At 40.8% G+C, this 11,804-nt stretch overlaps 1 protein-coding gene across 5 annotated transcripts; it reads left to right on the top strand.

Moving 5' to 3' along the window:
• Positions 1 to 69: 69 nt before the first annotated feature.
• Positions 70 to 10,491, top strand: CKAP2 (cytoskeleton associated protein 2). 5 transcript variants are annotated; one of them, XM_039389205.1, is made up of 9 exons: positions 70 to 172; positions 1,722 to 1,809; positions 2,566 to 2,635; positions 4,377 to 5,200; positions 6,192 to 6,378; positions 6,906 to 7,073; positions 7,628 to 7,700; positions 8,376 to 8,766; positions 9,643 to 10,491. In XM_039389205.1, the coding sequence occupies exons 1-9, from the start codon at positions 112 to 114 to the stop codon at positions 9,878 to 9,880; spliced, it is 2,100 nt and encodes a 699-aa protein (XP_039245139.1). In that variant the 5' UTR covers positions 70 to 111; the 3' UTR covers positions 9,881 to 10,491. The 5 variants fall into 5 exon arrangements, with proteins under 5 accessions (XP_039245139.1, XP_027578939.1, XP_027578941.1 ...); XM_027723138.2 differs by having other exon boundaries at positions 2,557 to 2,635; XM_027723140.2 differs by lacking the exon at positions 70 to 172 and adding an exon at positions 230 to 409 and having other exon boundaries at positions 2,557 to 2,635.
• The last annotated feature ends 1,313 nt before the right edge of the window (positions 10,492 to 11,804 follow it).

Raw genomic sequence — 11,804 nt, 5'->3', positions numbered from 1 at the left:
GCACCCACTCCTCCCTCCCACTCGCCATTGGCCAGTTCAAGTCCCGCGGCCCGGCCAATCAGGACGGCCCTGCCGGGCGGCGGATGATTCAAACGCTCGCTGCCGGCGGCCATGGCAGCGCGCGCGGTTTCCGTACTTCCGGCCAGCCGCAGGTCCGAGCCCGCGTTCCGAGGTACGGCCGGGATACTGGGGGGGGGGGAGAGGGGCACCGACGGGCTGAGCCGCCCCCCGCACACACGCTGCCCGGTACCGGCCGGCCGCGCGGGGCTGAGCGTTACCGCTCGTCGTTACGGCCCCGCGCGTGGCCGCGGCGGGTGGCGGGGGAGCCGGTGGGAGCAGGGAGCTGGTCCCTCTCCCCGAGAAGCCGGAGGCAAGGGAAGGCGTCCCAGGCGAGGTCGACGACCGGCAGGTCTTAGCAGCAGCGCTCGCTGTCGTGGTCTTAGAGCTTCTGGCCGGTGCGAGCGGGCGTACGAGACTTCACCCTCCCTTGACAGCGCTGGGGCCGGTGCGGACCGCACCCCATCGCATCCCACACCTCACCCTATCATCCCATCCCCTGCCCCAGGCAGGGCCCCGGGGTAGAAGCCTTCCCGCATGACGAAAGAGACGCCCTAACGTAAGAGCGTCCCATTGAAACCAGCAAATGTGCCGCTGATCTAGATCCGTACTCTTGTGTTTATTTACTTTCTGAACGGTTTGGCTTCTGCAAGTTAAAGCAACAGAGTTGCTCTGAATGGAGCTTTGCTGTTTTTGCGAAGGGCAGTGAGAGCTGAGTTTCCAAAGCAGAAGGTGCTGGGGGGGCTTTGGGATGCTTGCTGCTATGCAGCATCTCCTGGCAGGTGCATTTCTGCTGTAGCGTCTTCAGAAGCAGGTGGTGTACGCGGTCTTTTTTAAACTTTGTCCAGAGAAGAGCAACGAAGCTGGTGAAAGGTCTGCAGCACAAGTCCCATGAGGAGCGGCGGAGGGAGGTGGGGTTGTTTAGCCTGGAGGAGGCTCAGGGGGACCTTATCACTCCTTGCAACTACCTGAAAGGAGGTTGTAGCCAGGTGGGGGTCAGCCTCTTCTCCCAGTCAACTAGTGACAGGACGAGAGGACATAGTCTCAAACTGTGCCACGGGAGGTCAGACGTTAGAAGGAGTTTTTTCACAGAAAGGGTGATTAGACATTGGAATAGACTGCCCAGGGAAGTGGTGGAGGCACCGTCCCTGGAGAGACAGTCCCAGCTGTCTTAGGACCTATTCAGGATCACTTTGTGCTGTTACTGACACTCCTGTTAGTCCAACATTTGTACTGATGCCCAGCTGACAGTGGAAGATAAGCAAATGATTTTACAGATGGTCACTTCGGTTCATGTCCATGGTGTTTTTCATGTGTGCTATACTTGTTACTGCCACAGATGCAAAGTGTGCTTATAAGAGTGAGCCTGACTTCTTCCCATCAAATAATTGTGTTTCTTTTGGGTTAACACAGCAAAACAACTAACTTGTAGAGCTGTGAAATTACACTTCAAGTGACCCTTGAATATAGCCTTTCTCAAGAAATAAATGTGTAAGACATTGTGATGTGAATATTAAACTAAAAACTTTCTTAATCCATAATGTCTCTATTTCATAATGTCTTGATGCTTTTCTAATTGCATTTCCTTTTTTTACTAAGAATCAAAGTTTGTCATTACCATTTTAGCTGAAAATGTAATAAGTGTGTCTTTTAAAACCCACTAGAACAAAGGCGACAAAAAGTCGAAGAATATTTATCAAGAAAGAAAACTTTCTCTGGTGTGCCCATTCAAGAAAACCAGACATCGATCAGGTAGTATTTCTGCTATGGCTTAAATTTCTTTATATTCACTAATATACCTTCATTTTCATCTCAGCTGCCTTCTGTAAGATCATCTGATGCACAGATACCATCTGCGAACTGGAATGTTCATTTTCAGTCACATGAAGTAGTGCCACATGTTTCTTATAATGCATCACGAAGCATCTGAGGAAGAACTTGGATTTGTAACTCTAAGCTGAGCTGTTTTTCTTCTGAGCTGTCAATACATTTTCATAGTTGCTAGGAGACAATACTGGTCTTGGTGGTTTTGTAACTCACTGGGTAGTCTGATGCCAACTCTGGTGCCTGACTGAAGGTTTTGGAACCTGTCACTATGGTAGAAACTATGTCTCCTTGTTCAGACTCGCCTCAAATGGTCTGGGCTCTGATGATTGCAGTAGCTTCGACTCCTTGTGCTAGTCCTTCTTCCCCCTCAACTGCAGCATTTAGAAACTTAAACTTCTGTAGCAAATGCATCAGGCTAGACAAGTTGGTGCTCATCCTTAAACATGAGAATGACACCTGCAGTCAATTCCAATCTGTTAGCCAGCTCTTTGTGGTGTAAGACGGGACATTTTGCAGTCTAGGCCATGATCAGTGATTGCTTATAATTTTTTTTTTGCTGGAAGAATACTACAAGCTAAACAGAAATACTTCAGTGTGAGTTCAGCCGGCAGACTGCCAACTGGACAAAAAATACATTTCTTTGTTTCGTGATTTAAGATTTTTTTTTTTAAGCCGTAGCAGAACTCTGAGAGCAACTAGCAATAAACTGCAAGACAACTTACAGCTCTCAACATCTCCAAAGCCAGAAATGGTAAGTTTTTTAGTGATATTTAAATACTGATGGTACTCTTTTTTTCTTGCAGCTACAACATTCCACTCACTTAAATCATATTTATGTTATATGACTTCCAGAGCATGAGAAGTTTTGAGGTGCAGAAGTGCAGGTTGTTAAAACTTTATTCAGTCACTATTTATTATATGCTTTTTGGAAAGCTGTCACATTACAGTATGTAATGGATCATATTGATATTCAGTTTGTATCTGATGGTGGAGGGAGTTAAAGAGGATACTATTGTTGCTGAAATAATGCTTTCATTTTAACAACTTTCTTAAGAATCTCAGAATTTGTTTTACATATTTCCAGTCTTCAGGGAATTAATTTAAAATCTAATTAAGGTCTTCTGACAGAGTAGAGAAGTCTTCTATTTGTACTCTGTTACTTGGAAGAAAACCAAATCATTAACAAAACTAACTGTTGAGCGTGCTTTTTCAGTTGTGTACTGGCAAATCTAATGTAATCAGAAGTAGGTGCCAATACCCAATCAGAGTTTAATAGAATGTGTTCCCTATATAATTTCATGTCACTTTTCCAAAATTAAGATGCAAACAGTTGCGCTGCTTAGAAATAGCAAAATATATTCTTCTCCAGACTTGTTCTCAGGCAAAGGTGAGGAAAAAATAGACACAAGACCTGGGTTAGTGTTAGACAGTTTTGAATTTGAGTTCCAAAAGATTTGAGACGTAGAGTTATTTGGGGAGGAAACCAATAACCTGAAAACTTCAAAACAGAATGTTGCGGGGAAAAATTCCAAAAGTTAGAACAAAGGTGGTGTTTTATAAATTTCCTGAAGGGACATATTTTGTTCTGTATAAATGTCTCATGTTATTTTGAAGTGAAGTTAAGCTACGTAGTTTCTTGAAATAACAACTCTCATACTCAAGCTCTAGTTATAGAAGTCAAATAGGTCAAATCTAACTTCTACGCCTGAACGACAGACCAAGAAATGAGATGCAGTGTAGGTTTTTTTTACAGTTTGAGGGCATCTTAAATAAAAGAGTATCAGATTCTGCAGAGGTCCATGTGTCATTCATGATTTTTTCCTGCCTTTAGATATTTTACTCTTTCAAAACTGCTGCTTGGACAATGCTGAATTAGTTGCTGTAGAGCATCTTCTTTGGAGGAAAATACTAGATCCCACTTCTCATGAAGGGTTGTGCTGAGACCATATGGCTGAGAGTTTCAGGGAGTAATAAATCCATATGAAACTAACGTAACTATTCTTGACTTACAGCATCCTGTAGCTCAATAGTAAGAAAAATTCTCCCTCTTCTGGTTACTCCTACTACCCTAATTAAAGGCTTTACTCACTACCTCCTGCTAGTAGACTATCCACACTAAGTGGGGGAATGGTGCTGCCATTAAGTGATGAGGTAGGTAGAGATACTGCTTTTGACTACATACAGTCTAAAGCAACTTCTCTTAGAAGGTAATTTTGGCAGTTAAAAGCCAGCAGTTACTTTGAGAGTTTTGTTTCTTACTTCCAAGGCAGGATTTAAGCAATTTTTATTTGATTTTTTTTTTTTAACGTGAATTCTGCAATAATAGTTGACAAATATTCTACTCAGTATTTATACACTGCTTCTGTAGGTACTTTTTAAGTGGCATTTACCTTTAATCACTTCAGTCCTATAAATCAGTGGAAGCATTTTTAGAAACAACATGCAGAATGAATGTACTTCTAATATTACTGTGGATTTGCATTTGATTTCAGGAAAATAAAGAGAATGATGATAAACTGTCATGGGACCAATCAAGTGTAGGCTCAGAAAAAAATGTTACTTTAAACTCTTCCACAATCCCACTGACAAGTTACCTATCAGGGACAAACTGGAATCTTGAAGATCAAGCTTCTAAGGCCAAAGCTACTGAAATAAAATCTCAGCATGCATCACTTAGTAAGGCCTTCTTGGAAATAAAAAAAATAAGAGAGAAGCAATTGATTGCAGAAAAACAAAATGCAAGTATCAACCTACCAAAGAAACCAGCGCTCGGCAAATACCGTGGCAAAGTTATCCCATCCAAGATAAATTCCTTCCGAAAACCAGTAAAAACTGAGGGGGAAAAAAGTTCTTTGCCAGAGAAGAAGCTTCTTCCTTCTGCCACCAAACAAGCAGGAAGTTCTATGTCTACGAAAAGCTGTAGTGCAGTTCTGAAGAATATCAAAGTCACAAACAACCCTAAGTCTGTAAAATCGAATAGTGCCCTGCCATTTCACAGCAAGCCACCTGAAAAAGCTGCTATTAACTCACAGCCTGGTCTGAAGAAACAGCAACCGACATTTGCTGCAGCACCAAAGAAAGTAACAGTCCAAAAACTGGTTGGTGCAAGGGGACCACAGCCACCAAAGGCTGCTTATAGCAATCCTGACCATAGAGTGCGAGGTGTGAAGAAATGTGCAGATTTTTGTGAAGGTGCAAGACCGGAAGCTCCAGCAAAACCAGTTCCTGTTGTTCCTGGTACAAAACCGGGGCAGAATTCTAAAACTAATGGCCACAGAAACTCTATTCTGCCAAAAGAGTCAGCAGAAGAGAGAAGGTAAGTGTATTACTCTCATGGCTTGATCTTGGAGGTTATTTACCTTCTTTCCAAGAATATCTAATTCGGCCTATTTCTTGCTATAGATACATTGAAAAAAAAAATCTGAGCATTTAAACTTGATGCCCAAGCGCATCTAAAACTGTAGACTCGTGAGAAATCAGGATTCGGACTAATTGCAGCAGCTCTCCAGGCTTACAGCTTGTCCTGTGCAGTTAGGAAATAGATGTTGCTAGAGCTGTTTTTTAGGCAAAGTGTTGTGACAGCCTTAAGCACGACAGATAATCCTGTAAGTCAATTTAACATGCATGTCATGCTTAAAAAAAAAAAAAATGACTGCTGGATGTATATGGAAGTGAACAACTTAGACTGATGGAGAGCACTTATCAATGACATTTTTCAGTTAGGTGAAGGCAGCTTAGACAATGGGGGAAAGATGATTCATAATCTAAAAGTTATTAAATATTCTTGATAAAGGTCCTTGTGGAAATTCACATTTACTAGAAATTGATGGTCTAGGGGGATGGGATTGAAATGAAACATGAAAACTGAATTATACTTCACATCGGTTTCAGGTTTTAAAAACTGTGTGATAGGGTTGTTCTGGGCTGCTCTCCATGCTTTTTGTCTTAAGAGATTGCTTCTAGTTTTCTGGTTTGAAGTGGGATTAGGGAAAAAAGGTGAAACAGAGAAACAACTCAGAAGCATTTTTTACCCTCTTTTGAAAACAAAGGTCTGTAACCTAAGTCTGCTGGAAAGGAAGAGGTTAAAGTGTTCTGACCTGACAGATACCTAAAGCAGACAGTGATATGTACGGTTCTGAAATTTCCATGCAGATCTAAATGGCAGCTGTATTCCTTTTGGGATTACAGGGAGAAGAGTTTAACTATCCAGAAAGAATATCTTTGAATGACTTAGCCTAGTTAGTGTCAGTCAATGTCAAAAATTATAAAATATCTGTCACTTCAGCTAACAATATTCTTAAATGCAGAGCTCGTCTGGAAGATTGGAGGGCATCTAGAGGAAAAGTGATGAGACGACCTCCTACATATGCGCTTCTTGGATCCCAGTCTACAAGTGAAGAACAAGAATACTCTTCTGCTGATGCTTTAAAGCACATATTACACAGTGAAAAGGTCAACAAGATTCTCAGCGAATGCCTGCAGTTAACAGAACAGGTATTTGGACCCTTGCCTACTGAGTTCTGATCATATAGGTCCCGACAACACACAAGTACTACAGGTGTGTTAGACCCATGTGAATCGGGTGCAGGGGACTAATTACTCCCCAAGTTAAGCAATGTCATAGCTTTTGCCAACACCTGAAAAAATTAAGCTTTACCAATTTACTGAATTACTGAATAAGAATAGGCAATAATGGTAATAATAGTAGAGCTATAATAGTAGAAGAGCTATAACATAATGGGTAGCTAGAAGGAATTAATCTAAAACAAGTTTGCATTTGCAGAAATTTGTCTGTACTTCTGAAAAAGTCTGTTTCAGGTAGTTCTGAAGATGTCTATACATTCTACTACCCCTTTTACTTACAATAGTGTATAAATAATTCTTATTTGGAAGAATAGGGGAATAACAATTCTTCTGCCAAAGAAAGAAAAAATTATTTGCTTTCTAGTTCAAAACCAGCTAAACTATGGCACCTAAATGTGTTAACTGCATTTAAATCTCTGCTTTTGTGTTGACTTTAGGGATGTCGAGGTGATGAAATACGTGCAATGTTGGAAGACCTCACACAGAGCATTCCTGGGGTTAAAAAGCTTGCAAAATATTGGAACTGCTGTATTCGTCTTGAACAGAGGGGCCCTCTTGAAAAGCTTATTGCTGTCTATGAGGAGGCCATTTTGGCAGGAGCAGTGGTAAGCAGCTTTCCTTGAAGTTTGAGATTAACAATTAGCGAGGCATGAAAGTATGGCATGTAAAATACAACTGCTTCTGATTTTATTAAATCCTGTTATGGTTGAAGGAGAGCCATGTGACTTACTTAAACATTAAAATAATGGATTTAGTTTCCTCTGTAACCACTGTAGATACTACTTTGAAGAAAAAAGGTTTAGGATCGTTGAATTGCCATATGATGTTCCACCTAGAAGGAATTAAGGATTGAGACTTCTAGTATCATTAGAAATGCAAAATATAACTTAATTTTACACTTATTGATGGATTTCACTTCTGTGCCTTAATATCAGTAAGATTTCAGGGCATCAAATAACAGCTTTAGTGCACCAAATGCAGAAAATACAGGATTCACTTGTTTTCTGACTTATGTCTGAACAGCACTAAACAAAGGGTTTCTAAGATGAGCCTCATATGGTCTGTACCACTTTCCCTGTAACTATTACATGAAACAAATAAGCTGAAACAATGATTATTTTTGGATTTGTTTTTCTAAAACAGTAAAACTTTTTTTCAGCCTAAAGAAGAACTACGACACACACTAATAGATACTATGAAAAATAATGAAAGCCTTTTTAAGTCTGAGAATGGTAAGTTTGAGACCTCTATTTTAGTTAAATGTGTGACTTAACAGGCAACACAAGCTGTGTACAGAAGACAAACTATTTGTGTTGATATTAAGATTTATTTCATAGAAAATTTTCTGTGATAATTTTGTACTCAATTGTCTTTGAAAACAATCTTGACTAAACAAATACTTTTCAATAGTGGGCATGTTAGAATGATTGGAGATGCTCTTGTATTCAAACTTTCTACTTAAACTTTATCAAAGCTATTTCAGCCTGATCAATGCCCCTTTGACACAAACTCCTTCACTACCAGAAGCATGGTTGTGTTTTGGCAGAGCGTCAATTAAAGGTTCTAAATATTTTAATTTTGGAAGTAAAGTAGCTATAAATATTCCCCTTTAATATAACATAACCTGACAAGTATTTGAACCCAGAAACTGAAATATTTGTTGAGAGCTGCTGCACTTGGAAAGGAACAAAATGACTTCTCAGGACGTGTACTTAATCTGAGTTTTCAGGTTGCAGGTTCTCAAAGGTGACTAAAATTATTAGTAACTTAAATTGTTGTGGCTCAGACTCAACGCTTACTTAACTTTCATTCTCATGTAAAGCTCCAAGATTTCAGGGATCTCTCTAAAACATTCTCCTTAGTCGTAACTAATCACAGCTGTACTTTCTTCTGTATTTTACTTTTAGGGGAAACTGTGATAGAAGCTCATTTAAGTGAGTTAATGGAAGTCAGCAAGGAACCAAATTCATCTGTAGAGCCAGTTCAGGAAACCCTCAAGGATTTCTGTTCTGATGATGTCCAAAAAGCAGAGAGTGATAACAAGAAGACAGAGGCAAACAGCGAAGCTATCCAGAAAGAAGAAACTGATTTAGACTTAAAACCAAGGGAAGAGATCTTACCAAAAAAGAACAAAAAGCACAAGGCTAAAGAACGTACAAAAAAGAAAGGAAAATGTGAAACAGAACAGCATGAGGATGGGACAAAAGATATAGCTCAAGCAGTTAATTCTCCTGAGAAGGGGAATGACAAATCTTGTTCAATGAAATACAATCCTCCTACCACACCATACTTGGAAAGGTAAGATTACTTCAGGTAACTATGGAAAGTCTGCAGTGTCTGGAGAAACAATAATGTTTGTGTCCTTTTGGAACAGGGAGGCATTGCATTTGTGAATACCTAGTTAAAAGCTCTCAAGAACTTTTATTTTTAGGATTGCTTCCTCTTCCTTCAGAAGGAAGTATTTTAAAATAAATTTCTCTATTTACTCAAACTGTTTTGCTTTGTGAATGCCTCACTACAGAGTAACCAGACTTTTGTGGCAGAGACATAAATTCCATGTTTGGGATGCCCTCCCACAGCCTACATCACAGTAGCAGTTCTACACTAAGCTAGGTAAAGAGAAAGTAGGTGTCAACAGTCCTCTCCTTTTCAAATGCAGATGTGATTGTATGTCATACAACATAGAAATACTGAACAAGATGTAACTGTCCTGAAGTGGTTATCTTGAGGCAAAAACCTGGGTAGTAACCTCAGTATAAACCAGATAATATTGACTTTTTTTTTTTTTTACCACAAAGTTTCTTCTAAGATAGCAGACTTAGGAAAGTTGTGCTCAGCTTTGACATCTGATGAAGCTGGAGACCTGGCAGCTGTCCACTATCCCTCATAGCAGGAAGACCAATTTGCCCCTGATGGAATAGGGAAGGATCTTCCTTTGGGAACTGTTTTCAGGAGGTTCTCTGGGTTAAAATATTTTGCCAAAGAAAAGTTGCATAGCTGATTCTAACTGTATGAATGGGAAAGTGCCTGTTTCCTTTGATTGTGGGAATGGGAAAGAATTGAACATGAATCATGACTTGCTGTTTCTGCCAGATGCTAGAAAGGTAACTTGTATGACGGTGTGCCTATGTTTAGTGATTTTTTTTTTTGATTTTTTTTTTTTCTTTCTCAAAGAGTGAAGATGTCTCATGAGGCAAATTACTCCAGTGGTAAAGATCTGAAAATTGTAACCCCTTTGCGATATTCTCAACGCATTCGAGACAAAATGTGCAAGCTGCCTGATACTGGCAAAGATCAAGATCCATGTGTATTTTCACTTGAACAGCTGGAAGAATTGGAATCAAAAGCCACTGTATTTATCCACAAACAGAGCAATGCCTTCCAAGAAACAAATGCTGAAATAGAAGAGTAAAAACTAGTGTTACTGTTATATAGGGGTTAAAGATTTGATTTTAAGGAGAGTTGAATGGGACTTGTTTTTAGCAGCTTTGAGAGAGGATCTATCTAAGACTCATGTGAATGGCTTAAGGTGAAATTTGACTGCCTGAGTCACTAAATAAACTTTTAAAGTTTCTGCCTTTTCAAAATTGTAATAAATCTGCTCTGGTTTAGTACTAGATTGATGTCTGTGTTTAACTATGTTTCATTAAATATCAAACTAAGGACTAGGTGTAAAGCTTCATGTTGTAGTATATTGCTAATACCTACTCTTCTTGCAATTGCAGAACTCTAAGGAATTCCTAGGAACCTTTCAATTTAAGAAAATAAACAGTAATGTAGGCATTCTAATAGGTCAATGTCTACTACATCGTCTAGTTTTGAAAACTGAAGCCAGCTTGTAAGGTGTAGGCTAAATTTAAACTTTTATTGAGTTTTAGAGGTGTTTCAACAAAACATTTTAATCTCTTTAGTTACTGACATTGTTCATTATCAAGTAATCTTAGATGAGGTCTGACACACTACTTACGTGACTGTTTTAATGTTGGTTTGCATTAGTCTCTAATACAGTAGACATTAAACTTATCAACTGAGTTGCTTTTGTTCTTTATTTATAGGCTATATGCTGTAAACTATGTAGTCTGTTCTTGAAGGTGAAGTGTCAAAGCAGAATACTGATATTTTCCACACTCAATTTTCCACACTCATCACACGCAGTGTGATGAGTATTCGTCATGCTCCGAGGGACAGCCCTCTCTGCCGCTGGCTCCGCCTCAGAGGCGCGGGTTGGGCATTCCCTCCCTGGCAGCTCCGTTCTCCTTCCCATCCTCCGCCCCCATCCCGGCGCGGGGAGGTTGTGGAGCAAGCTCTGGGCTTGTGCCAGGGCCTGTGCTCGGGCCTCCGCCCGGCGGGATTGCGGCCCGCCGAGGTGAGTACCCGGCGGGCCTGAGGGGCTGGGGGCGGGTTGGGGCTGCTCCTCCTCAGGCTAGAGGAGCTGTAGAAACAAGCCCCGAGATGCTTTTCAAAAACAGCTCATCAGCCCGTTAAAACACAGCGTGTGCACAGTGTATACATAAAGGGATGCTTGGAACGTGGATAACCAACTTAAAAACACCAACGTTTTGGGAAAAAAGGTCACTGCTGTGTGTGAAATGCTTGAGAAGCATTTTTAGCAGAAAATGGGAACGCGGGAGTTTTGAGCAGTTGTGGGAGCTCTCTGGTGGTGTGGGATTAAGCTCCATAGCCATGTCCTCTCCCGAACGAGAGGACATGGCCTCAAACTGTGTCAGGGGAGGTTTGGGTTGAACAGCAAGAGGAATTTCTTCATGGAAAGGGTTGTTTAAGGTTGAACAAGTTGCACAGGGAGGTGGTGGAGTCACCATTTCTGGAGGTGCTTAAGAAATGACTACATGTGGCACTTCAGTGCCATGGTCTGGTTGACAAGGTGGTCATCAGTCTTAAGGTTGGACTTGGTTATCTCAGAGGTCTTTTCCAGCCTCAGTGATTCTGTGATACAGCTTAAATGCAGTGATAGGACAACTGGGAACAACTCAGAACTGAACCAGGGGGAGCTTTACACTGGATGCTAGGGAACATTTCTTTGCTGAGAGGGTGGCCAAACACTGGAACAGACTTCTTAGAGAGGTGGTCAGTGCCCCAAGCCTGTCAGTGTTTAAAAGGCATTTGCACCATCCCCTTACCAATGTGATTTAACTTTTGGTCACCCCTGAAGTGGTAAGGCAGTTGGACTAGGTGACCATTGCAGGTCCCTTCTAACTAAAATACTCTGGATCTTCCAGTTGTTGGAGTCGATGTGTAGTAACTTTTACCAGTTTGATCCTGCTTATAGTGAGAATTGTCACCGGAAGCTTGAAGCTTGTTATGTTATTGTGCCTGTG

Source organism: Pipra filicauda, unplaced genomic scaffold (assembly GCF_003945595.2).
Source record: "Pipra filicauda isolate LSUMZ 115617 unplaced genomic scaffold, ASM394559v2 scaffold124_size2119055_pilon, whole genome shotgun sequence".
Taxonomy (NCBI): Eukaryota; Metazoa; Chordata; class Aves; order Passeriformes; family Pipridae; genus Pipra; species Pipra filicauda.
This window is presented reverse-complemented; position numbering and strand designations above follow the sequence as displayed.